Below are 27348 nucleotides of genomic sequence, written 5' to 3'. Positions count from 1 at the left end.
GCAAATGAGAGATTACCAGTCCTGTTGGGGTTTTCATGGAAGAAGTGAAGGTGAATCGGTTGTTGACCCTTCCCCAACCCACTAAATTTCATCTTTCTTTCTATTCCAGGGGGTCCATGACAAGTCTGGAATCCTGCAACAGTGGATTTTCACAGCTCAGTGGAGCAACAACATCTTCCAACCAATCGCAGAGCAGCTCTCTGATTTCTAGATAACATCATGTAGGAACTTGCTGAACACTGATCAATGAACTGCTCAGCTGAGATGCTTTCCTCAGGTCTGCTCCATAGAACGAGCCAAAGAGTCCTGTGGCGGAATGCTAGTGCCTAGGGATGGCCTTCTAGGGGAACACAAGTAACAGCAGTTTGGACACAAAGATGTTTCTAGGGAGCCGCTTGAAATCCTTGCTTTTTCGGGAATAGACTTGCAGCTTCTAAACCTTGAAGACTGATTTTCCTGGACCGTGTATTAACAAATCTGTGCATTAGACTGCATATCACATTTGCATGAATTTTACGTGATTCCTATGGTTTAAAGGGCTCTTTCCAGTCAACTTAACTCTACGGAAATGTAGAGCTATCTGGTGTTGCCTTACCTATTAGGACCTGTAGAGCTGTCTCTTATGTGTAGCAAAAACTAGTCTAGTTTCACCGGGGCATCAGCCAGTGCCATTTGTGTTTTAACAAGATGCATAAGGTGCCTCGGTAGCAGGGATTACATGCAAACTGCTAATATGTACATAAATAGATGGGGGTGGGTGGGAGGAAACAAGGTTTCCAGGTTACTTCAAGTAGGAAACATATCTGAGGTTAGATACCTAGATTTAGCTAGCTTAACATGCTTTGGCATCCCTGAGAGACCCCAAAAATGTACATAAGTTTCTCCTGCAGTGCACAGAAACGCCTTCTTTCCTAAAGGAGTAAGCACTGACACTCCCCCCACCCCCATTTTTTCTCAGGTCTGTGAGCAATAAATGAGTAGATCTCTGCCCCATCCCTCTCTCAGGGTAGGAAGTGAATTCCATTACAAAGGGCTAAGCAAAGCAATATTTAATTTCTACAGGCACAAAACAACTCCACAGTGTTGACGAAGCTCTTATTTTTGAAAGCAGGCACAAATTCAAGTTGGGGTGGGCACTTTAAGTGTGTGTGTGTGTGTGTGTGCGCGCGCACGCGTGTGTGTGTGCATGAATATATGAAAATTCCTCTTTATTCAAACAAGATTAAGACTTAAAGTAATAACTTATTTGTATCATTTTATAGGTACAACTCAAGTATGTATTATGAAATATGCCCCTCCCTTTTGGTGTGTTGATCTTTTGGGGCCAGAAGGAGGAATTCTGATCATATTCAGATTTGTAAGGCTGTTTCACTGAAACATGGTTTCATAACTGGATATTTTTGGAGCACAGGACTGCATTATGCAGAATTACCTGCACAGGTCTCCATTTAATCTTTTGAGTTTGATAAGGTTGTGGCCTACATTGTAACTGGAAAACTGCTCTGGTAATACGGCCCTGAATAATTAAGGACCTTGATTTTGTAAAATTTATATGCCCTGGAACGATAACACCTGGGACTGCACAAACTTCACTGTGGGGTGGGCATGGTTTATTGATAATAAGATTGCTGTGAAGTTACATACAAAGGGAAGAGAAGGAGAGGTGAATGTTGAGATACTTCTGAGTATGCATGAAACACGAGTTCTCCTTGGCAAGGTTTATTTTTACTTCCTGTAATTAGGGGATAAGTAAGAAGACAAATCAGCTGAGATTCCAGCTGCCTTCGCTTGCCTGTGTGTTTGTTCAAAGGTGCACTGCAGTGCTAGGGAGAGAAAAGGGAAGCAAGCAGGACCAGTCACTACAGCAAAGAGCGCCAGTGTTGCTGTTTCTCTGTGCAGAGGGACTGCAGGGAATTAGCTGCCCAAGCTTGCCTTAGAAGCCTAATTCCAAGCAATCCTTTTGAGGAAATAGCTGTAATGTGTAAGTAACACTTTCAGTTGCTTTATCTTAGTGCAAGGCTGAATGTTGCATACAATCTCCTGAGAGGAGATTTAATGAAAAGCAGCTTGGGGCAGGGAAGAGGTAGGGGGCAATTTTGAGCTGAAAAACCAGACAGTGGAGAGGAAGAGTTACCGGTAACTGCATGCATAAACATTAGTGTTCTTCTGGTTCCTGTCATAGCCTTCTGAGGCTGCTTTTTCTTAATATTTTCGGTGTAACATCTACTTTAATCCTTAAAGCAAATTCCAACTTTGCTGGAATAATACCCAGTCTAAGATGGTTCCAGTTCTCTTTTTAAAGGAAAATTATGGCTGCTTTCTCTCTCTTGGACTGTATTGGGAATGGCATGTCTCAAAAATGTTGCATGGGTTGTGGAGGAAGAAAGACCAGGGTACTTTAGGTTTCCCATGAAAATGAAGAGGGTCTCCAGCTCCGCTTTTAAGTTTCCTTACAGTGAAGCAGCTTGTGATTTGCCTCAGCTAAGGTCTCAGCAGACTTCTTAATCTGTAGGTTACTGTCAGATTGTGCTTCATTTTAAAGACCTATTACGTGTCATAAATGATGACAGCAGCTTTATAAATGCATATATTCTCTAAAGCTTAATTTTTGTTTTCCTTCTCAGATGTTGAGGAGTCTCGAGTCTAGACTCAGGAGTATGTTTCTCCTGCAACCTAGTAGGGTTAGGGCCTGCTTAATCAGCACCTCTGTTCTGCAAGAATGAATCTAATATGAATGACAGGGACAGGAAGGATGGTAGAGGGCTATGCAGACATGCTGTTGATTATGAATGAAGCTTTTGTGCAGAGACTTAATAAGGAGATGAAGATTGGAGATGCCCTGTCATGACCAATATAATTGAACTGAACCTTCCCATATTGATGGGGAAAACAATTTTCTCGACCATTTGTCAGTGGAGGAAAAAGAGTCCTCTGTCCCTTCCCATCCTCCTCCAACCCAGTTTTAACTGTGACAACCTGAATTTCGTATTAATTGACAAACAGCCTAGTTCTTGATTGAGTCAACCTCTGAAGAGGGTGGCAGCTTTGGTATGTGAACCAGCCTGCTCTATCTTACTGACTTCCTATGGCAGCCAGACCTTTGCTTCTACCTATAATTTTCCCGCCTTGCCTATAGTCTTCCATCTCATTGTAGATCCCAGTACATATTGACCTGTAACAGCTGGAAACAACAGAGGTATATATATGTGTTGTTTGCCCAAATGGGCCCTAGGGGATAGTTTGGACACAAAGGATGTAGAAGCCTTGCAGAGGTCAGTGTCTGGATGGGAGACTGCCTGAAAACTCCATGCATACTGCCTTGAGTTCCATCATGGAAGAAAGATGGGATATAAATGTAAGTAAAAATGTATGATCCCATGTACAATAAGTATTTTAAGACTATAACCTTTAATTATTATTAGCATGGAAAGAACATCCATTATTAGTTGTCTAAGGCACACTCCAAATTGCTGGTGCACAAGTGTGGGAAGCTTTGCCAGTCCTCATTATTCCATGTGCCCAGTCTTGTTAGTGCCTTGAGCATCACAATGGCTATGTTCTACTTCTACTGTTGCAGGTAGCATACCCCTGAATACCAGTTGCTGGAAACCACAGGAGAGGGGAAAGTGCTGTTGCAGTCAGATCCTGCTTGCGGACTTCCTGTTAGGGCATCTTGTTGACCACTGGGAGAACAGTATGCTGGACTAGATTTACCACTGGCCCCATCCAGCAAGTTCTTCTGTTCTTATAGTGTCTCACATTGATTATGTCTGATGGAAACTTGGGCCTAATATGGGGGCTTAGAGGTTCCTTAAATGTATTTTGAAACTAGCTTGGTTCTTCTAGAGACTGTAACTGCGCAATGAAAAGTTATTTTGGGCTCTCTGCCCCCCCCCTTCCTTAAATGCTTAAGGCAGTGTGAGTTGGCTAAATAATCATTCAAAGTTTCATCAACAAGTCTTTTCTAATTATAGAAAGCAGGACTTGCTCTTTAGGAAGGTTGGTTTTCATTCAGCTGCTTTTATAACTATAATTTAGAATCTACCCCAAGCTACTATCAGTTTATTCCCCTTATAGCAACATGAAAAAGGCGAGATGTTCTTGCTGTGTTCAGTGATTCCTGCTCCCGCTGTAGTCAGGTGAACAGCACTTGGATCCTGGGCCAGGGTGCACTCAAGTACAATATTTCTGCTGCTATATATTTAGAATTTAATAATGTTCACAAGTGTGTTAGGCATTTTACAGAACATAGGAGGTGGGGTGCGGGGAGCAACTACACAAAAGCCACACAGGTCAGATATAGATTTCTCTAAAAAAATATCTATCCTTGACATCATCATTTTATTTGTATGCCACCTTTCCATAGTTAAAAGCTCAAAATGGCTTACAACATGACAAGATTTCCATAATTACCAACATAACAAAAGGCATAAGCCATAAATAAAACACATCAAAAAGTACATAACCAAATGGAAAACAATTTCCACATAAATCATAAAATCTAAAACTAAGAATGCAGCATTAATATCAATAACAATTTAAAGTGACATAGATAAAAAATAAAAGCAATTCAAAAAAACAAAAAAGGAGCGCACTCTGCCTAGCAGCAGCAGTTCTTTATGGAGCCTGTCAGGCCTCGCCCCAAGCCAGGTGGAGAGAAGCAGGGCAGGGCCCTTCAGGCTCCCAGCAGGTCAGTTCTCAAAGGAGGTTTCATTGCAGAGTATGAAATTTCTGATTCAGAACCTTATCAAGAAAGTTGGAAGACCAAGAACAAAGATGCAGCCTCCTCCTTTTTCTGTAGCTCTTCATTTTTGGGGGCATTCTGTTTTTCGAGTTCCTCAACTTTCTTTTTAAGTACAGTGGTACCTCTGGATGCGAACGGGATCTGTTCTGGAGCCCCGTTCACATCCTGAGCAGAATGCAACCCGCGTCTGTGGGTCGCGATTTGCCGCTTCTGCGCATGCGCTTGACGTCATTTTGAGCGCATGCGCGAGCGGCAAAACCCAGAAGTAACGTGTTCCGTTACTTCCGAGTCGCCACGGAGCGCAACTCAAAAACACTCAACCTGAGGCAACTTTAACCCGAGGTATGATTGTACCAATATTTTTTCACGACTTGCAGCTCTCTTTTGCTTGGATATTCCTTCTTGGATTTCATCTCCTGATCATTGCTTTTTGAGTTCCTCTTATTGTGTTGTTGAGGATATTACTTTGGCTTTGTTTTGCAGCTTTAATTTGGAAATCTTGGTTTCAGGTGCTTCTTTTTCTTTCTTTAATTCTTGTGCTTTAAGGCATAACTCATTATTCTTTTCCCTGATAAGTTCTTTGAATCCTGCTACCAGCTGTTCATTTTGTACCAGCTTTTCTGTCAAATCGGTCACTGACATGCTTGCGCTTGAAATGGGCCAAGAGCTCCAGATTTAGTAGCTGAAACATCACCGCTGCCCCATTTCAGCATAGTTTTAAAATAGATGAGGGAGGGAAGAGAGTCGAGCAGGGAGCGATGCGCTCACAGCCCCCTCAGCGAGACCTGAACGGCAGGGGTCTAAGGGGTGCAGACCGGACCATATAGGCCGTGTCGCCGGCTGCTCCTCCTCCTCCTCCTTGGCCTGCTCCAGGTGGCCCATAAGGCAGCCGGGAGAGTCAGCCTGACATGCTGCTGGCTAGACAGAGTAGTTTTCGCCCCTATGTGTGCCGTGACACTTCCCTTGTAATAGGTATTATTTCTGCCAACGCATAGAGCATGGTATTGAAGAGGTTTACCAGGTCAGTTGACTTATAAGCAGTGTGTCAGTCTGCCAGAGACTGCTTAGCTAGACTAAGCCATTGCATTTGCAAGTGATCTGAGGAAATCTCCTTGCTGGGTCTGGGTGAATTTGCCTTGCAACCATACTCTTCTGTTATTGGGATTAATAGAAGGTTAAGCAGCTATCCTAACCACATGACAGAAGCACATTTCTGAGCTGGGGGTGGAGCTTAAGATGCTATCATGAACAGGTGTAAGAAATTACAAGATGAAAGATGAAAAAATCTTTTTTAATAATTCCATTGGCACCTTTAAGATCAACTAAATATAAGCTCTGGTGTATATATATATACATCTGCTTCAGAGTACCTGACAAAGTGTGTATTACACACGAAAGCTCATACCTTGAAAGCTTATATTTGTTATTTATTATGACTATGACAGATCAACAAGGCTATCCACATGAACAGGTGTGTTTGTGAACAGAAGGCAAGGTAGGATAAACCTTTAAAAAGCAGCTGTTCTTACTCTCAGTACTAGAATTTGAGTTCATCCCTCAAAGTTGATTTGTGGGAGGTTCAGGGCAGATAAGCAAAAGTACTTCTCCATACAGTTAACTCATAGAATACAGTGGCATATTAATGTGGTGATAGTCACTGCTTAGATGTATTTAAAAAGGAGCTTAGATGCATTCATGGAAAGTACATCAATGACTTCAGCAGCTGTTAGTGCTATATGAAGAAAGGTAGGTAAATTGAAATAACGATAACTTCCAGATTCAGAGGTGGTGTGCTATTATTGCCTTCAAAGCCTTGCAGGCCTGTGAGGCATTTGGTTGGCCACTGTAGGAAGCAAGAAGAGATGGACCTTTGGTCTGACCCAGGAGGGCTGTGATGTTTTTCTTATTAACCTTAGAACAGGGCTATGTACTTATCAAAAACCTGAACTCTGCTGGAGGAAACTTACGTTATCTATCCTGGGTAAATTTACAGAAACTTAAATTAATTTTTTTTGCCCTTCAATGTTGGCAAAAGGCTGGAAACTAATGGGAGAAGATATGAAAGGGGGAAAGGTATGAGGGACTAGGGATCATGTAGAAAACCGTTTCTGACCAGAAGTTCTGATCAGATTCCCCTTCCATACCTTACCTTTTAAAAGATGCTGCACCTGCATTTTCACTCTTTAGTCTGCAGATATGAGGACTAGGACCTTTAGGTTTTTGTAAGATTGAGACTCTAGATGTGGGCAGCACATTCAAGTTCACATGGAACAAAGCCTTCATTTTAAGATCACCAGCCACTGTTGAATCTGGTTATTCAATGTTTGGCTTCTTCCATTGTTTTGAGGCATGAGTGTTGTACTTTGTCAAGGTGATGGGACGGAGGGAAGTGTGTTGGTAAAAAAGGATAGAGTGCTCTTGTTTCAACTTGGTTCCTTTTTGCATTTTGCAACTCAAAAGCATCGAAATGGCACAAGGATTGCATCATTTGACTCCTGATTTCCTGCAGATTTGGCCGTTTGGGTTTGTTCAAGTGTGAGAGAGACCAGACCATCGTGATGCCCTGATTAGTAGCTAGTTCTTGAGCCATTTTGAGGAAAGGATGGAGGGTCCCACCCCAGTCCCAAATGGTTTTGCCAGCAAAGGAACATTTCGTAGACATCACCTCAATTCCCATGTACATATATACCCTTTGCTTCCTCCAGGGGCCTGATGGTAACTCTTGCCGAGGGAGGGGGTTTAGTCTCTGGGCCACCAGGTGCTGATCCCTATTTTAATATGTGAAGATACTCAAGGCTCATCTGCACTTCTGCTTGTCCTATGCCTAAAAAGCACAGGTCCAAGCAGTTCCCCCCTGCTCCTTTCCCAGGGAAAACCAGCTCTTTAGTGCTAAATCGGAGCAAACATCAAACTGGAGAAAACCCAGATTGAGTGCTAAAGAGCAGTTTATTCCGGAGGAAAGTATTAGGACAAGAGAAAGTGTAGATATGCCCTCAGTATGTTGAACTGAAGTGCCATACACCTAGCTGCTGTCTTTGATGCTGTTTAATTAGAGTTCTCCTCTTTCCACTTTATAATAATAATAATTTATTATTTATTGTGCTAGTTATTTAAACCACTATACTGTGACCTCTTCAATGCAAAAATAATTAATATTAATAATGTAGATAGTAAACCATTTTGCACAGCCTATGGCAAAGGCTATATTAAGGGCATTTTACAGAGATTTTGCAAATAGTACCTTATTAGATTTACAGGAGCTGCTAAAATTCCCCCTCCTGCAAAGGATGGCTATCAGTATCGACAGGGGCTGAACTGGTTCCAGTGTGATGACTAATCATTTTTTGCGGCACTTAAAAAGCCTGTGTTGCTGAAATAGACATTCTGAATGCACGGACGGCAAAGCTAATGTAGTGGTCACTGTTGTTTTATAGTGAAGATTCATTCCTATCTGCAAAAAAAAAAATTAAATAAATGAGAGATTTTCAGATCACTGTATGCATGTTGGTGATCAGCAAATGTGATACGAAAGCTATGTTGTGGCAGTGTCTCTTTCAGAAGCTGGGTATTACTAATACATTTCTGTCCTCTGTTTTGCTGTAACTGAAAACGAGAAAAATAAAGTAAACTGGAGACAAGTTGGTTTTGGCTTAAAGGGTTGGGGAAAGTGTGACATCTCCATATGCAGTTTTGTGGTCAAGAGATCAGGACTGCCTCATGGGTTTGTGCATTCGCTCTTCTCTCCCACACACACTCCTGCCCCACCCCAGTTTCAAAGTCAGGTGCAAAATAATGGTGCCATTACCTGTTTTACCCAGGAAGCCATACAGCATAAATACCAGGGACTGCCAACCTGGCCCTGTGTGTGACAGTGTGCCCACCAGTACCTCCTATGGTATCTGGAAAAGATCTTGGTAAATATTCCTGCCCTGTTCTATGTTCTTGTCTCTTTATTCTGCTCTTTTAAAGGTGGCAGACCTTTTGTGTTATGCCACAAACCTGGTGCCTATGGAACTTACTGGTAGCCCCTGATACATACAGAGTTATATATTGCAGTCTGAGTTACTCTACAGTAAGGATTCTAAAATGCAAGCTTAAAAGTTGCCAGTACAGCTGTGCAAAGACCGGCAACCAATTAATACACAGGTTTGTCCTGCCAATTCTACTTGCTGGTGTTGAACTCTAGGGAGGGAGAAACCCTTTCCAATCTACTGGAAATAACCACCAGGAGATTCCAATCTATCTTCTGCCCGTCTGTCCTGCAGTGTTGCAGTCTGCACTGAGGTCAACACTCCGTATGGCTAACTTTGACAAAGCTGAGTTCGATATTGGGGATTTGAGGCTGGTTTGTAAAATCTGTTTAAAGGTAATGATGGTTAATATTTCCCTCTGCAGATGGCATGCTAAATCATGAAAACTGAAAAAGCGGGGAACCCACAAGCTTGCAGCCTGATGTTCATCTTTTAATCATGGTTCAAGAAATCAGAAAACATTACATACATCTCTCTGCACTGCACCAACAAAATAAATCTAGCATCTTTTGACAGCAGCCTCATCCTTCTAGACTGTTCCTCAGCCATTCAGTTGGGCTTATATTTAGTTTTTAACTTTTAACACATGGACCTTGGTTTTCGTAGGAACCCGTATGCACGGACTGACCCCACAACACCAATTTGGGTCAGAGATTCTTTTCTCCCAAAATACAGGTTTATGGACACCCTGACTTCTCATCCTCCCTCCTCCTGGCAGAAACCTGACATGATGACTTATTTCAAACTTCATGGAAAAGATTATTTTTAAATATGAAGACTTAACTAACACCAGTTAAATAACTCATTCCATCAGTGCAAAGACCTCTGCTCTGTGTGCTCCCTAAATCTATGATGGGGGTTCCCCCAACCTTCTGGAACAAATTTGGGGAGGATATGGGGCACACAGGGGGAGCAGAGGAAGGATGTTCCATTGCACAGGCAGAAATTGCACTGACTGGACACATTAGTTGGATACTGCCCTAAATCATGCCAATTCTTTTTCCATAGTCACATTAATGTTTCTTTGTTCCTTATGATGCGTACATACTTCCCAGGATAATTTCTTCATCTTTACTTGTGTTTGTAAAGGTGTAGTGTAGAAACTTGGGTGGGTTCACATTTCAGTGGGAATCGGCCTAACTCATACTTCCCAGAATGATTAAACAAACTAAAAATCAGCTTATCTTTGAAATTTGCAATTCAGTTCCCATACCAAAAGATCATGCATGTTAGAGGAAATTGTGTAAAAATATGTATATGCCGGTGAAAGTAGCATTTAAATATGCATTACATAAGCAGGAAGTTGTTTGAAAAATGGGCATATTAAAATGTGCACTGAAACTGGATGGTTTACAACAAATTAAGACACAGTAAGACATCAAACATTTAAAAAACCCTATACAGGGCTGCCTTCAGATGTCTTCTAAAAGTCAGATAGTTGTTTATTTCCTTGACATATAATGGGAGGGCATTCCACAGGGCGGGCGCCACTACTGAGAAGGTCATCTGCCTAGTTTTAAGGGAAACAAATTGCAAACCAATGTGGTAAACTGAACTTAAGACTGGGGAAAAGGATAAACTGAAATAAAAAATGTGGGTAGATTCGTCCACTGGTATCTCTAAGTACCCACCAGCCCATTAAGGTGATAAAGCCATTATTTGGGGGATGGGGGAGACAGAAAAAAAGAATTATTGCTAGTGTCATGGTGTTGCATTTGCCATGTGTGGGGTTATTTATGGAAATTTCTTTTACTGGCCCTCTCATCTGAACTGTGGGACCATGATAACCTATCATCATTATTAAAATTTGTATACTGTCCTTCATCTGGAGATCCCAGGGTGGTTCACAACAGAAAAAATATAAAAAGAGAATACAAAATATATAATAAAGCAAAAGCAAATGCAAACCAATAACCCCCCCCCCCACACACACACTAGTTAAGACAACTACTAGCAAAAGGAAAAGCACTGTTGTCGATTTCATGCATCCTTTCCATTTTCCCTGCACAGCTGAGTTTTATGGAGCAGGTTTAGCCTTTGGCTGGGCATCTGCCTGCCTGCTTGCCGTACTGCCGTGATGTTATAGGCCCAGGCTGTTTCTAAGCTGTCTCCAGCAATGCTGGTAGGAATCCAGTTGAGGAAAGGGAAGCGGGCGGCCACCACGCAGGCCCCATCGGGGAGTTCTGAAAGCAGTTTCCTCTCCAGGAGCGGGACCTGCCGAGAGAGGTCTGCTTTACAATGACGTTGACAGCAGCAAGATTTGACAAACAATGAATCTCAGAGTGGACAAAGAAAGCCTTGGGGAGGGCAAAAGTGCTTCTCTATCAGCAGAAGTTGGTCTATTAGGGCGAAGTCCCACCAACCTCCATCTGCACTCAGTCAGCCCCCATCTGCATGCCTCCTTGCTTAACTATCAGTCCAGGAATTGAACCGCCTATCCGTTTTCTGCCCCTTAGTCTCAGGGTTGCCTTTGTAGAATGCAGCAGGGAAGAGGATGGGGACGAAACAAGAATTAGGGCAGGTCCGCACCATACATTGAACGCACATTCAATGCATATGTAAGAATATTCAACATTCAACACACATCCTCCAAAGAATCCTGGGAACTAGTTTAAGGGTGCTGGGAACTGCAGCTCTGTGCAGGTGAAACCATAGTTCCCAGGGTTCCTTGTGGGGGCAGTCACATGCTTTAAATGTGTACTGAAATGGCTTTAAAAGTATGGTGTGGATCTGCCCTGAATTGGCTCTGCCTGTCCTTGGCTCTGGCGCCACTTACTGCTGGTCTTTCTGCTTTCTGCCCTACCATTTCCAAAGGGGACCAGCCACCACTGGGCTGTACAGAACTTCAGACTGAAGCATAATCATTTGTTGCATGAACTAAAAAAAAAACCTACAGGAAAATTGTTCTATTTCTATGAATTTTGGCCCTAACTGCTCCTTTGATTCCCAAATTCATGTGGCGTATGCGATGAGTTTATGTGAATATTCCTCTACCGTTGCGTAACACAGAAGCTTCATCAAAGCAAGGCAGTCAGCATCTATTAGGGACATGGGAGGAGACACAGGGCCATAATGTTATGTTTTTAATATAATATGAGCAAATAGATCAGCCTCTTCTTGAGCTGAAACAACACCATCTGATAACTGCCAAACTGGAGCTTGAACTATCTGAGTGTACAGTGGTACCTCAGGTTACATACGCTTCAGGTTACAGACTCCGCTAACCCAGAAATAGTGCTTCAGGTTAAGAACTTTGCTTCAGGATGAGAACAGAAATCGTGCTCCAGCAGCGCAGCGGCAGCAGGAGGCCCCATTAGCTAAAGTGGTGCTTCAGGTTAAGAAGACTTTCAGGTTAAGTACGGACCTCCAGAACGAATTAAGTACTTAACCCGAGGTACCACTGTATGGTGTTTTTACAAGCAAATTACAAGCAAATTGATGGTGTCTCTTCCTGTGCAGCAGTGGGGACAGTGAAAAAGACCCGTTTTCAGTCTGCATACCTTATGATAGTCTGCAAAGGCAGGGTTACGTATAAAACACCCCCCGACGACGCATACAGGGCCAGATGGTCCTTCAGAAAGAATTCAGTTTGGTAATTCTGGACTTAAATCAATTAAAGGAAACCCTTCAAGGTGACTCCTGGAAGCTGCAAAGAGAAGGCTGGGCCAATTTCTCTCTTAACTGACCAGCATCTAGCATAAGGTGACTTGGGAATAGTGAATTTCAAACTGCAGTCTCTGCAGAAATGAGGCAACATTATTTGCTTTCGGCTGACTTTGCAGTTGGGGTGGGGGAAGCTGGCAAGCTCAGCATCTGGCTGTGGTGACTACACAGCAGCAGTGTAAATAGAGCACACAGTTGTGATGCCTCAGCAAGACTGCTGGGCGCTTCTAGGGCAATCGTCATTCTTTAGCAATGGGTGGACTCAGTTGTTGCCACCTGGTCCCACAAAGGAAAGCCAGCAGACAGTGTTAAAATGAAAGACACTGCCAAAACAACTAAATCAGTATGTGGTGAAGATTGTTAAATCCCCTTTGGCTGTCAGTACAGGAGTATGATTTTAAAAAAACAAACACACCTTACTAAGCAGGTGCAGAAAACTAATTCTAGTTATCCTGTTGAGTTGTATAGGGACTAAGGAGGGGGGAGCTGACTCCCCAGGCTGGTTGCAAGTGAAGTAGTCAGATGCAGGCACACAGAGGCTGTTTGGCTGTGCCCCTTTTGCTCAAATGGAGCTGCCACCACTGTTAGTATAAGTATTTAATGTCTATGTCTCGTCTGATTTCTAGGACAGAGGCTGGACAGTACCAAGCAGATGGGGACAATTCCTTCTGCTGGGGAAAATGAGAGCAAGTGCTTTGCAGAAGATGTTATCCACTCATTGGCTGTGACGATGAATTTATCCATCTAAAATGCTTCATTGCTGCCTTTCAGATGCAGCCCTCTCAGAGCAGCTTACAGAAGATAATAAATGCAAGAAAGCAAACATCTAATTATAGAAAGGATAAACAGCAGGCGTTCAAAACCCAACACTTTAATAGAATGCAGAATGCAATTTGTTTTTAAACAGACCTTTACAACTTATCAAAGATGGGGTCGTATGCAGTTCTTTTGGTGAAAGTGCCAAGGATATGGGACCACAACAAATAAGGCCCTGTCTCCAGTACTCACCAGCCTTATGGGTACTGAGGTGAGCCTAACAAATAGGGTTTCAGACCCAATTTTAAGACCGGGGCAGGTTCATAAGACTGAATGCATAATACTTCTGCCAGTTAATTGAAGGCATTAGTCCATTAGATATCGTGAAGACTGGGCATTGCACTGACCATCCTTGGTTTTGCTTAGAAGAAGAAGAAGAAGAGTTTGGATTTGATATCCCGCCTTTCACTCCCTTTAAGGAGTCTCAAAGCGGCTAACATTCTCCTTTCCCTTCCTCCCCCACAACAAACACTCTGTGGGGTGAGTGGGGCTGAGAGACTTCAAAGAAGTGTGACTGGCCCAAGGTCACCCAGCAGCTGCATGTGGAGGAGCAGGGAATCGAACCCGGTTCACCAGATTACGAGTCCACCGCTCTTAACCACTACACCACACTGGCTCCCTGGTAATATAGACAAGCTTATCTGAAAACTACTCACCAAGCTGGGAGCCAGGAACACAGTGACATTGTTGCAGTCAGAGAGATCTGCCTTAAAACAACAATAGCACCAGCAGCAGACAATTAGTCAAGAGAGATGGTTCAGTGGTTGTTTCCTATTCTGGTCTGGATTATTTCCCACCATGCTTTGGGAGGCAAAGCACAGTCCCATGGTCTCAGATATTGCAGCACATAGTTCAGCTACGGAACTTGCTCTCTTAAAAGAACCTGGGGCCAACCAGTGATGCTGAACCTTGGGAGATTCGGGAAAAACACAAGGAAACACTGCTTCACGACACATAGCTAAACTATATAGCAGGAGCAACCAGTGTGGGTTAGTTGGTGTTGAACTACAACTCCCATCACCAGATGTTGTTAGACTACAACTCCCATCAACCCCGGGCTTCTGGCCATGCTGCTGGTGCTCATAGCAGCTGGGGGGGCCAACAATATCTGGAAGTTGCAAAACTTGGGGGAAGCCTTGCTGCTAACGTTTGCTTCTCCTGAGCTTCACTTAAGATGCAGGTGAGATGGCTACTGCAGACAGCTCCTTCTTGCACTTTGCTCCTTATAGGCCTAGCTTCTTGCCTCCCTGTGGGAAAAGCTTACCTTCCAAAGGTCTTCTCGCCGGAAGAAAACCTTTCCATAGCACCCAGCCCTCCAGGCACGAAAGTTGGACAGTTGTAAAAGCCATGGATTGAGCTCATAGCCAACAGTTGGCCTGAAGCCTTGTTTGTAAGCCTCCAACACCTGGAAGTGCAGCTAGAATCAGGCACATTGTCTATTGCCTAATGCTGTGCTAGTTTCATGGCGCAGGTCACATCTGCACACATTTAAACCCTCTTTTATTGTTTCAATAGTTATGGAGAATCCTGGGAAATATAGTTTGCTGGGAACTGCACCTGCCATATAACACCGGTCCTGAAAGACCTACAATGACTCCCAGTACATTTCTGAGCACAATTCAAAGTGCTGGTGCTGACCTTTAAAGCCCTAAACAGCCTCCGTCCAGTATACCTGAAGGAGCATCTCCACTCCCATTGTTCAGCCCAAACACTGAGATCCAGCACTGAGGGCATTCAGGTGGTTTTCTCACTACAATAAATGAAGTTACAGAAAACAAGGCAGAGGGCCTTCTCGGTAGTGGTGCCTGCCCTGTGGAACACCTTCCCATCAGATGTCAAAGAGGTAAGTAACTATACAATCTTTAGAAGACACCTGAAGGCAGCCATGTATGGGGAAGCTTTTTAATGTTTTATTATGTTTTGTATATGTTGGAAGCTGCCCAGAGTGGGTAGGGCAACTCAGTCAGATGGGCAGTGTACAAATTAATAATAATAATAGTAGTAGTAATAATAATAATAATAATAATAATAATAATAGATGTGAAATTAGCAGAATTTAATTCCCAGGATTCTTTGGGAGAAAGCTATGACTGTGAAAGCGGTATAAGAGTGTTTTAAATGTACGATGCGGATTAGCCCCTGAAACAATGCACAGCCGCAAAGGGTAAGATTTCTGGTGTTAAATTTGAGGAAGCGCATATATAGCTCATTGTTAGAACAGAAAACACCCCTGTAATTAAACAGCCCCCACCCTATCAACAAAAGGTCATTTATTCCTAGTTTATCTCAATCACAACCAAGCAGTGAGTGTTGCAGGCAGATGCTGATCCTTGCCGTGCACCAACGGCCTTGGCAATCCCACACTCGGGTGCATTTTGATGTGCTTACAATTCTGCCATCACCCGATCCTAAATCCACCAGCTTCCCAGAGCGCCCCTGCAGCAGCGACATCATATTCCTCACTTGCTTGACACTGGAGGGTACATATGGCACCTGGATTAAATAGGAAAGAAGTTGGTGAGTTTTGCAAAAGGCATGGATATTAGGAACATGGGAAGCTGCCTTATACCACATGAAACCATCTAGCTCAGTGACAGACCTTCCAAGTTTCCCTATCTTCCATGGACGTCCCTGATTTGGAGAAACCATCTCGGTTTCTGGTTTGATCCCAGAATGTCCCGCTTTTCCTTAAGAGAAATGAAGGAGGGTATGGTGTTCTCTGACCCCCAAGCCATCTGAAGGCAATCCTGCATAGGAAAGTATTTTTAATGTTTTCTTATGTTTTTATATATGTTGGAAGCTGCCCAGAGTAGCTGGGACAACCCAGTCAGATGTGTGGGGTATAAATAGCAAAATTATCATTATGGAATGGGACATCCCTATTTTCATTGGAGAAATGTTGGAGGGTATACAGTATTTCAAGCAAGGGACATTTCCACTCCTACCTGGAGATGCCAAAGGTTCAGCCTGGGACCCTGTGCAGGAAAAGCATGTATTCTACTGCTGAGAGTTGGTCCTCCCCTAAGATGCATCATTCACTCATTGAATGAATTTGTCTGCCATCCCTTTGGTAAGGGTTACCAGGGCCAGTCTCAAAAAAATATATGTAAAAGGGGAGTTAATAAAACCACAGAACGAGATTGGGTGGGGTGCTCCTCGTAGATTAATTTATTTGTATCTAGTCCCTAGGCCATGGAGGATGATCAATACAGAGGTATCATGCACAGCCCAGCCAGCCTCAGTCTGCCCTTGGCCAAGTAAAGGTAAAGGGACCCCTGACCATTAGGTCCAGTCGTGACCGACTCTGGGGTTGCGGCACTAATCTCGCTTTACTAGCCGAGGGAGCCAGCATACAGCTTCCAGGTCATGTGGCCAGCATAACTAAGCCGCTTCTGGCGAACCAGAGCAGCACACGGAAACGCCGTTTACCTTCCCACTGGAGTGGTACCTATTTATCTACTTGCACTTTGACGTGCTTTCAAACTGCTAGGTTGGCAGGAGCAGGGACCAAGCAACGGGAGCTCACCCCCTCATGGGAATTCAAACCGCGACCTTCTTCCCCAGCCCTTGGCCAAACCCCACCTAATTATTTCCTTTCTCACAATCATCCAGTACCCTTTGGATGTGTGCTCTGCTGCCCCCTTGTGATAAGTCACTTATTGCCCATACCCTCCACAGCTTCTCCTGATCCCTTTGCTCTGCTCTCTAACAATTTTAAATGGTGGTAACCCCGGATACCTGTAAATATACTTTGCGCAAGCCTAGGGCAAGAGATCCGGCCCAGGCAAAATAAAAGACCAAGCTGGTGCTTGCTGCCACCTGGAAAGGGCTCCAGGAACTCCCCTTTTTATGCAGCTCTGTCGCCAGCCTTTCTATGTCCTCATGATCCATGCCTGCAGAAACAAAGGAATGTGCAAATCAGTTCCTAGTTAAATGCTGCATCTCTGCCACTGCAGTATTGGCTGCAAAAAATAATAGGAAAAAAATAGGACAGATCTCTGGTCATAGGGCAGCTTGGGAAAATGGGAAAGACAGACTTTAAAAAAGAAACAAAGCATTTTTAAAAAATGGTGCAAAGAAGTGTCTCCTGTTTAATAAGGAATCTGCAACAAGAAACTTACCGAATCTTCTTCCAGTACTTTAACATTTGCAGCCAAAATGGCCAGACTGAAATTACTTTGTAACCTTGGTGGACTTTACCCTTTGTGCAAAAACACAGTTTGCGTAGCAATCCGAACAGAGCAGAAAACACATCCCTTATTCCATGCATAACAATTCCGTGTGCCTGTGAAGGAAAGAAAGGACTGCTGGTCTGTTGGAGCTGGTCTTCTTTGCATGCAGAAGGTCCTGGGTTCCATCTCTTGCATCTTCCAGTAGGGCTGAGAAAGCCCCTTCTGAAACTCTCAAGAGCAGCTATCAGCCAGTGTAGGCAGTACTGAGCTAGGTGGGAACAAACTGGTGTTAGGATAGCTTCTTATGTTCCTAAAAGACCTGTTACAAAGCCTGACCTAAAGAAAGTCATATGGATTTGACCAGTGCTTTTTCCCTAAAAAAATGTTTAGGGGTACTCTCATTTTCCTACTCATATTGAAATACTGCCCCTCAATGAGGCCAAAGAGTCACAAAATCTTTAGGGGTATGCGTCCCCCTAGAAAAAAAGCACTGGATTTGCCTCCCCATAGTGAGCTGATAGTTCTCATTTATGGTTTTGACATGGGTGTGTGCAGTGCTATTTTTCTAGAAAAATAGGCGCCAGTATTCACCCTGAAGTTGCTACAGTAACGAAATAAAACACCCCATTATCTAAACTATTTAAAACATTTAGTTAGGGATTGCTCTTGGTGGTTTATATTTTCATCGTAAGCAGCTTGAGTTTGATTTTAGCACCAGAAAGCGTGATATAAAGTGCCCTAAATAAACACACACACAAAAACAGAGCTCTTTCCCCCAAGCGAAGTCAACCCAACACAAGCGGCTGCATTCTCTTTGCCATATAATTAAATTATTTTGTTCCTTTTGCCTGGAGTTGACATAACAAAAGAGTTCTACATGTTGCATCTACTATTGCTTTTCTGAGGGTTTTAATGCACTGAGTTACAGGCAAGCGGTTTATAGATTCTTCTGTGTAAATAGAACGGATGGGAACAGGCCCACCATAGAGATACGATGGTGACAGAGAGGCCACGCACCTTATTGAGAGCGCGCGAAGTGCTTTCTTGAACGCCCAGACGGAAATCGGAAGCGAGAGCGTCGCTTGTCACTCTCTCCATGAACTCTGTGATCCAGGGGGGCCGCTCTAGCCCTAGAGGAATAGTAGGCTTTTTCCCCATCCTCCGCAGTCCTCCCGAGGCGATTCTATGGTTGCGGGAGGCTGGGCGCGCTCCTCTCGGGCAGCGGCGGGAAGGGAGAGCGGGCTTGAAGCGGAGCCGCAGAGAGAGCGGGGCAGCCATGTCCAGAGGTGCCCGCCGAGGGGAGCGGGAGGGCAGGGGAGCCAGGGCGGGTATTGGGCTCTGGGGAAATGAGGGGCACCAGGACCCCAGCAGGGCCAGGCGGGGCTGGTTTGGAGGCTCCTCGGAGTCTGAGCATCCACGGGGCGGGAGAGGGAAGAGTCCCCGACAGTCCCACCGAGTCCCCTATTCCGTGACAAAGAAAACCCGTGGAGCTTCTGCTGCTGCTGTTTCCTGACAGGGCTCCTGCGCTTTCAAAGCAGCAGCAGCAGCAGCAGCAACAACATGACAAGGCAGGCAGAAATTCGCCAGGTGTAGCCTTTTCGCTCCTCTCTGTGATGTGGGGAGACGCATCTCCTCACCTGCTGGATTTCTGCCTGTAGGCTGCCGTGACTGGACGCAGTTCTTATGTTTTTAGTGCTTATGAGATGATTTTGGCTTTCTGGAGGACCAGATGAGTTGCTGTGTGTGTGTGTGTGTTTATTTGGATTTATATCCTGTCTTTCCTCCCCAGGAGGAGCCCAGGGTAGATATACATATACAGTATATATATGAAATAGTCTGTGATGTTTTGGATCTTTTTAGCTGTGGTATGTTTGGACCGTAATCGGGGTGGGGTTTTTTTTAGGGGGGGGAGGAGGTTCTTTTTAACATTTTGCAAGTTGTGTTTTCTTGTTACATTGCTCAGAGAGCCGTGAATGTAAGTTGCATAAGTGAATGTAAGTTGCATGTATTGTATTGAGCAGACATATAGCTGCCAGAGGTTGAGCCTTCCATTTTCCCCAAGAGGAAGGAAACTTGGGATGCACAGGAACTCTGCTTATACAATATTGTATTAAACAGCTGCACAACATGGATAAAATGCAACTGGTGGTGATTTCTACCATCCCTGATTAAACAAAGTCCAACTATCAGATTTCTGTCTCACATACTGGTGTTAAAATGCACAGGAGCTGTGCTAGGGGAATTTATATATATATAGTATGATGGGCATAAGTCACAACAGGCTTATTCTCTCCCCTTCCCCCATTCCTGCCTCCCCACTCTACTTGTTGGATTGTTTCTGCAGTATTGTTTGAGATATGGGGTGCTAAACCACTGAGCTTCCCTGCAATGGGGTGAGCTCCCTTTGCTCTGTCCCAGTTCCTGCCAAACTATCAGTTGAAAGCACACCAGTGCAAGTAGATAAATAGGTACCACTGTGGCAGGATGGTAAACGGCGTTTCCATGAGCTCTGGTTTCCGTCAAGGTGTTCCATTGCACCAGAAGCAGTTTAGTCATGCTGGCTACATGACCTGGAAAGCTATCTGTGGACAAACACCAGCGCCCTTGACCTGAAAGCGAGATGAGTGCCGCAACTCCATAGTTGCCTTTGACTGGACTGAACTGTCCAGGGGTCCTTTACCTTTTACCTTTAATTGTTTGAGATACATTATTGTTTTTCCTAGTTGGGTTGAGCTCCTGTACATTTAACAGTGCCTGACAGGCACTGCTAACTATTCTTCATTCATACCTGGGGGGGGAAACTCTTATATTTCTGTCTGCCATGCAGCTCAGTGCACAGGAACATTGCTAGGAAAAATAGTTTGCATCTATGATTGTTACAGGCATTTTGCAGCTACATGACAGGTAGAAATCCAACAAGTGAAGTTTTTTGGTATGGGGGGGGGGTCTTCACCTGCTAGATATCTGTCTGATACGCAGTAGTTAAATGCTCAGTAGGACTTACAGTGCCTTAGCAGAAAAAATAAAATACAATCTGGGAAAGCAGAATATACTAAAAGTGTTCATCCCAAAAAGTCACATAGAACAAAACAAGAATCAACCCCCACCCCCTTACTAAAAGTAAGGTGATTATTTAGGCATTGAACCTTCTCACATATACCTTGGCTGAGTTTTTATTTCTTTTTCTTCATTTTTTGATGTTGGAAAGTAAGATGGCATTTCTATTGATTATCTTTAACAGTTTGTTTTGTGGGAAAATTGAGAGAATGAGATCATTTTAGCAAAAAAATACAAATGCCCCCCCCCTGCCCCACTGGGACTCATAGCTATCCTTCTGTTTAGGAGGCTAATTCTAATTTTGGAAGATAGCATAGGGATAATCCTGCTTTGTGTAAAGAGAGGGAAGTAATTTCAACAGCAGGAATTACATTGTTTGTGAGTTAACTGATCTGTTTTCTCTACAGTGTGGCAGCATCCCTATCTAAACATCTTCAAGCACTTTAAAGTTGAGGAATGGAAAAGGTCCACGAAGGAGGGCGATGTGACAACCTTTATGGTAGTGTCAGATGTTCCTGATCCTTTCTTGGGTAGTTAAATGTAGCCTTGGTATTAACACTCAGCTGGTTGTCTGTGGTGAGTGCAAATAGTTTGCAGACGACCCAAGTGTGGCACTGCCACCACTGCTGCATGTGAGTTCTTCCTTCCATGAATAGGGGGGAGATGGAAAGAGCAACAAATTTATCCTGCCTTTCCCTAATGGGAAGTAGCACGCATAAGGGCACCTTTGCCTCCAAATATCTGGACAACAGAGTAGTAGTCTAAAACCTCTGTAATCATAGAATCATTGAATTGTAGAGTTGGAAGGGACCCCAAGGGTAATCTAATCCAACTCCCTGCAGTGCAGGAATCCTGCCCACAGCCATCCCTGGGTGGGTTTGAAACACCAACCTTCTGGTCAACAGCCAGGCGCACTGACCCACTACACCAGGTTGAAGAAGGCTGGGCCAGCCACAGACCTGTTTGGCTTTAGGAAGGTTTCTGCATCATATGCCTTCCCACCAAAGCCATGTACATTTTCATATGTGTCAGAACTTCCATCTGCTGAAGGTCTCAAACCTGGGAATTCTGGGAACTGAACTGGATCCTTGTCCCCCTCCACTTGGGAGGGCGAAATGGAACACTAAGTGCTTTGCTGATATTTCCTTAATGCTGTATCAATTGCCATCATGCTACATACGGGAGTCAGCATCTTTGGTTTCCTCCAGCCTTGTACTCCAGCTTCTGTGTGACTTGATTTCTTTTACCTGAGCTGTTCCATCTGTTTTATCCTCCTGTCTTCAGGACAAGACTCTGAAAGGGACAGTGTATCGCATCAGTGGTGCTGTGCCTGCTAGTAACTACCTCCAGCTCCCCAAGACCAGCACACAGTCATTGGGTCTCACTGGTCGCTACCTCTACATCCTCTTCAAGCCAGCACCAACCAAATATTTCGTGGTGCACTTGGACGTTGCCACAGAGGTGGGTGAAGTTTCTCTCCTATTTATGAATGACCAGTTGTGTAATGAAATGAGCAAGAGGGCAATGTTAGGTGATCTGAGGCAATGCAGATCTCTTACAGTACCCTTTGTGGTACCATCGAGTGGGTCTATCCTCTTTGGAGGCCTTGATCCATTCACCCTTGCAGAACTTGGCTTTGTGAGCATTGTAGCTTTTGCTTTTATGAAATGCAAAGTTCTGGACCTTATGGTTATCAAAGATAGGCCTGAAGTAATCTCAGAGGGCCTCTGGAATAAGATTACTGTGGGGCAGGAATGGAGAATCATTGCCCGGCAGAGCTTCCCCACCCCCTGGCTCACTTATAGAGCAGTTGCTGTGCACACAGAAAAGCTCAAATGAAATCCTTCACACTGCTAGTTTAATCTTAACTTTTTTTTTTTTCTTCAGCCAAAAAGCCTCCCAGACCAGCTTACATATAATCAGGGGCAATAAAAGACCTTCCTCACCAACAGACAGTCAGAAAGGCATAACAAAAAAAGAAAAAGAAAGCGAGGCGGGAAGATGGGGGAAGCCATAAAAACTCAGACACTAGTTCTTAAAGTTAGATTGTTGTTGTTCCTATAATACCAAGCTGGAACGAACACAGTTCAGAGAAGGTGGAGCCAAAAAGTTGGGAGTTAGAACACCTTGCTGATCATCCAGAGATCACTCAGTAGATCCTGAAATACCTTCTGCCCATCACTGGTCCACACAGGTCACAGTATGTAGCTTTGCTTAAAATGAAGGTTTTCTTTCATCAGCCATGGTTTATTGTTTCTTAAGAACTGGGTGTTTGCTGCCTTCCTATTGAAATAGCTAACCCATGTGAATAGTCTGCATTTCTTTATTTCCAGGACAGCCAGGTGGTCCGCATTTCCTTTTCCAATCTCTTTAAGGAGTTCAAGTCAACTGCCACATGGCTGCAGTTCCCGTTTATTTGTGGGGCAGCCAGAGGGTCAGTCTACGAAAGCACATCCAAGGCTTCAAAGCAAGGTAAAACGCAAAGAAGACCAACCAAATTGCTCTTTGCTCAGCAAGCTTAGGTAGCTCCAAATGCCTTCTGATTTGGTCCTCAGGATGCTGGTGGCTGAAATTAAAAGTTCCTTGAGAATCTAGGTTTTTGGTCAGACTCTGAATTGATCTGGTAGGGAGAATAGAATGTGGTTATGGAGGAAGAAGCAAAGCTTTGCCACACCCAAAATAATACTACTTTGGGCATCTATATAATAGCACCTTACATCTATAAGGCATCTATATAATAGCACCCGCTTACTAGCGGGAAGGTAAACGGCTTTTCCGTGTGCAGCTCTGGCTCACCAGAGCAGCGATGTCACGCTGACCACGTGACCCGGAAGTGTCTCCGGACAGCGCTGGCCCCCGGCCTCTTAAGTGAGATGGGCGCACAACCCTAGAGTCTGTCAAGACTGGCCCGAACGGGCAGGGGTACCTTTTTATAATAGCACCTTTGACTGTTCCTAGTGCTTCCTATATGTCATCACAGCAATCCTTCTAAGGGTCCTTTAAAGTAGACCATGATGATTATCCTTATACCTTATATGGGAAGCAGGCAATGAAAGATTATTGGTACCCCAGGAAGTTTGGGACCTAGGAGAGATTTGAACTGGGTACTTACCTGGATTCCAGCTCACAATCATAGCCACTTCCTCACAAAGCATTTGAAAATTAGAAGTGGGCTAATACGTGAAGCCCATTCTGCCTGTAAGGTTTGGGGTTTAGTGTGTTGAATGTCTATATTAATTCAGGTGTTTCCTTGGTGTGTTTCTGACCTTTAGACCTGGTGGGCCTGGCTCCCAGCAGTGTGCGGTGGACCTGCCTGATTCTCGACCTCCGCTACATCCTCTCTCTGTACTTGAACAGAAGCTATAGCCATCTCAAAAGTGTCAAGCTCTGCTCCAACCTGCTGGTGAAAAACCTGTTCACTAGTGACTTGCTCTTTGATCCAGGTGAGAATTAAAAGGAACTTGCATAAAGGATCACTGACTTAATAGTTGCATGAATAGTTGCTAAGATCTCATGGTTAAAGCCGTTTTATATCTAGGGCATTTATTTATTTAGATCATTTTTATGCCACGTTACTTGGGGGGCGGGAATACACAGTTCACAACATTTCTTCAAACATCACAAACATAGTGTAACAATATATCAAAAAAAGAACATGGAAGAAAATCAAATGGAAAAAATATATAATAATCCACATTTCAAGCAGCCTCATTAGCAGCAAAACGGAACAGCCTTGTCAACATAAGAAAATCAAAGATTGTTATGTTACCGGGATTGGGCACAAGTTTGTCCCCCTCATATTCACCCCAAAATCCAAAATGGAGAATTACCACCTACAGCTATAGACCAGTGAGGACGGAGCGTCCTCAGTGGGCATGGAATACTAACTGAAATGTGGAAGAAAACGGGGAGAAGGCGGGGAATGCAGCAGTGGCGTAGCGTGGGTTGTCAGCACCCGGGGCAAGGCAAGTAATTTGCGCCTCCTAACCCGTGGATTTTAGTAGGGGCAGAGAGCTGCGAGTGTGAGCGCGCGCCCCCCCCGATGTTGCGGCTGGTGCGGCCGGCCCCCCCTGCACCCCCCACGCTACGCCACTGGAATGCAGTCCAGTTGCTTGGAACCCTGAACACTCCAGATTGCAACATGTTCACGCCGAGCCCCACTTGTTAATTGGAAGTCATGCATTCCAGCTGTTGAGACTTATAGCACAAACAGACCTCAGTCTGCCAATCAGTACTGTGGTACCTTGGGTTACATACACTTCAGGTTACATACGCTTCAGGTTAAAGACTCGGTTAACCCAGAAATATTACCTCGGGTTAAGAACTTTGCTTCAGGATGAGAACAGAAATCGTGCTCTAGCGGCGGGGCAGCAGCAGGAGGCCCCATTAGCTAAAGTGGTGCTTCAGGTTAACAGTTTCAGGTTACGAACGGACCTCTGGAACGAATTAAGTACTTAACCCGAGGTACCACTGTAACAGGATACTGACTACTTTGCATACCATAGGATTGGGGTGGTGTAATGCTGTTCTCGCAGAGGTCGATACTGGAGTTCTGCAAGCTGTTTTTGTAACAAATGATGCTTCTGCCTCCTTCATCCTTTCTGTGCCTTTAGGTGTGACCTCCTCTGAGGCTCATCAGTCCAAATTAGGGATGCAGGGCATCTCCCCCATGCCACGAGAAATGACATTTCCTGTGCCGAAAGGTGAAAATTGGCATGACCTCTACGATTATGTTAGGTATGGTTTGCTGAATTGTATTTCTGTGGTTCTGGAGTCTGGCACATAGCTCAGTAGGAAGAGAGGTGCCCCTCCAGAACTTAGTCTTGGCAGTGATACTGCACTGGGCAACATCCCGATAAACACCTCTATGGTGCTGGGACCAAGGAACATCATTGGGCTGCGTTCCTGTTACTGCATTTGGGGTTTTGAAGTAGATATTTTCCACATATCTGTGTAAATACAGAAAGCTCCCCGAAGAAAGCCATTTAGCTGCTAACCACACATGCCAATCTTGATATGTGGCCACTCTCTTTGGTTTGTCCAGGTTGTTTATTGCTACATGCAGAATTTGCTGCATCTGGCCACATTCCAATGGTCATAGTCAGTGTAACTGTGTTTTTTGTCTGGTAGTCCAGCATCCTCCTTTGAGCCAGTGAAACAAAACCATTTCTTCCTTACATTCCACGCTTTTTACCAGTCACCCTTTCTCTGATCTTCTTGCTCAGGTTTCCTTCTGATGGGTCCAAGATGCCATTTGACTCTATTCAAAAAGGCACTTTGAATCCTGCTGCAGGTAGGCAAAAAAAGAAAAAAGGGAGGCTGTAGGGGAATGGAAGCTCTTCATCCCAGAACAAAATTCATCCAACACAGACCACCTTATGCCAGATGAGAGTGGATGTGAGCAAAACATCTACTACAGGAGTAGCCAATGTGCTGCCTTCCAGATACTCTTAACTCCCATCAGCTCTAGCAAGCATGGACAGTGGTCAGGAATGATGGGAGTTGTAGTACAGCAACATCTGGAGAGAACCACTTTGGCTAACCCTGTACTAAAAGATGCTACTAGCCATGATCACTATGTTCTACCTCCACTGTTGGAGGCAGCGTACCAGCTTCTGGGAATCCTAAGTTGGGGAGAACATTGTTGCATTCAGGCCTGCTTCCAGAAGTTGTCCGCTCTCCCTTCCTGAATTCAATAAGAAATGAGTTAGCAATAGAATACAGTCCTTATTGCAGCAATGGGTGGCTTGTTCCGGTCGTGGAATCGATTCCCATTTGAGACAGTTTACCCTAGAGGTCTTCAAGAACCTAATGGTGCAATCCTCTATTCAGAAGCAAGTCCCAGGTGAGGTTGTGAAGATATGATTACCTGACAGCACAGCCCCATTGACTGCAGTGGGACTTATTTCTGAGCAAACCCACAGTGGATTGTTGTCACCTGTCTTCTGCTTGTCCTTTCAGTTGCTCATGTAGAAGACAATCCAGTTGGCCAGCTTCCAAAGGAAGTATTTCTAAGCAAGCCTGTTCAGGACAGAGTGTCTCTCATCCAACAAATTACCAGTCCGAAGCGAGTGAGTATGCCTTGATAGCTATTTCTCTTGCCCAGAGCCATGTATATTTTGAAATTGGATTGCATCTGCCTTTTCAGGAAGCAGTGCTCTATGGCAGTTGCATCTGGCAAAGGGTCTTGATTTAGCCCTCCTTAGAAATTGGAGATTTCTGACTGTGATCCTTGCTTTTCAATGCTTATCATTTTCTCAGACTCCTCGGCGGTCTCCCTTCCTTACAAAGAGCATCCCCAAGATTCACCGGGCAACCTCTGCGCCTCTACAGGCAGTAGACACTGTGGACCAGACCTGCTGGAGGGAAGAACCACAGGCCAGAGGGGATTCCTCTCTCCCAGCACCTTCAGAGGGCGATGGCAGCATTCATGTTTACGCCCACAAAAATGGGGATGTTACTGTTCATGCTGTCAGTGTTGATTCTGATGAGGTAAGCATGCACCATAGCCATGACTTTAGAGTGCACATTCTAGAATAATAAATCTGTAGCTTGTTTTCACCTTTGATTGGAAAAGATGGTCAGATGAGGAAGGTTTATCTGCTAGTCCTCAAGAAAGAGACAGCAAAAGAGCCACCATTGCTGCTTCCCAAAGAACCTCTTACCTGTTAAGGGGAAGATATATAATAACCTTCCTTCCATTGGACTCCAGGGCAGCAAGATGACTCTTGTCTCTGTAAGGGAAGTGTTCGATGGCTACTTCCTCTTGCTTAATTGTGAGATTATTATGGGCAGTGAAATCGTATGTTGTGGGGAGCCATCTGGGATATAGCCACTAGACTGAACTTTACCTTTATAAGGTTGC

At 44.3% G+C, this 27348-nt stretch overlaps 3 protein-coding genes across 7 annotated transcripts in view; 2 read left to right on the top strand and 1 right to left on the bottom strand.

The window, feature by feature from the left end:
* SEC14L5 (SEC14 like lipid binding 5) overlaps positions 1-8380 on the top strand; it is a 45392-nt gene extending 37012 nt beyond the window's left edge. For both annotated transcript variants that reach the window (XM_083414113.1, XM_083414112.1), the window contains one exon: positions 110-8380. In XM_083414113.1, the coding sequence (XP_083270239.1) occupies positions 110-215 (106 nt within the window). In that variant the 3' untranslated portion in view covers positions 216-8380. The remainder of the gene's footprint in view (positions 1-109) is intronic.
* Positions 8381-9186: 806 nt separating this feature from the next.
* On the bottom strand, positions 9187-18516 carry LOC310664739 (adenine nucleotide translocase lysine N-methyltransferase-like). 4 transcript variants are annotated; one of them, XM_083414292.1, is made up of 7 exons: positions 18444-18516; positions 17376-17539; positions 16993-17147; positions 15643-15747; positions 14519-14659; positions 13911-13961; positions 9187-10989 (listed from the first exon to the last, which is right to left on the bottom strand). In XM_083414292.1, exons 3-7 carry the CDS (start codon positions 17143-17145, stop codon positions 10756-10758), a joined length of 684 nt encoding a protein of 227 aa, XP_083270418.1. In that variant the 5' UTR covers positions 17146-17147; positions 17376-17539; positions 18444-18516; the 3' UTR covers positions 9187-10755. The 4 variants fall into 4 exon arrangements, with proteins under 4 accessions (XP_083270418.1, XP_083270417.1, XP_083270419.1 ...); XM_083414291.1 differs by having other exon boundaries at positions 17376-17694; positions 18444-18514; XM_083414293.1 differs by having other exon boundaries at positions 13911-13957; positions 17376-17694; positions 18444-18514.
* Positions 18517-18591: 75 nt separating this feature from the next.
* WDR90 (WD repeat domain 90) overlaps positions 18592-27348 on the top strand; it is a 41274-nt gene continuing 32517 nt past the window's right edge. The window contains exons 1-9 of the mRNA XM_083414079.1: positions 18592-18712; positions 20891-20982; positions 21768-21944; positions 22817-22955; positions 23756-23926; positions 25097-25220; positions 25709-25776; positions 26445-26554; positions 26745-26975. Coding sequence (XP_083270205.1) covers positions 18703-18712; positions 20891-20982; positions 21768-21944; positions 22817-22955; positions 23756-23926; positions 25097-25220; positions 25709-25776; positions 26445-26554; positions 26745-26975 — 1122 coding nt within the window. The 5' untranslated portion in view covers positions 18592-18702. The remainder of the gene's footprint in view (positions 18713-20890; positions 20983-21767; positions 21945-22816; positions 22956-23755; positions 23927-25096; positions 25221-25708; positions 25777-26444; positions 26555-26744; positions 26976-27348) is intronic.

Source organism: Podarcis tiliguerta, assembly GCF_965153285.1.
Source record: "Podarcis tiliguerta genome assembly, chromosome: 14".
NCBI lineage: Eukaryota > Metazoa > Chordata > Lepidosauria > Squamata > Lacertidae > Podarcis > Podarcis tiliguerta.
Note: the sequence above shows the minus strand (reverse complement) of the source record. Positions and strands in the feature narration are given on the sequence as shown.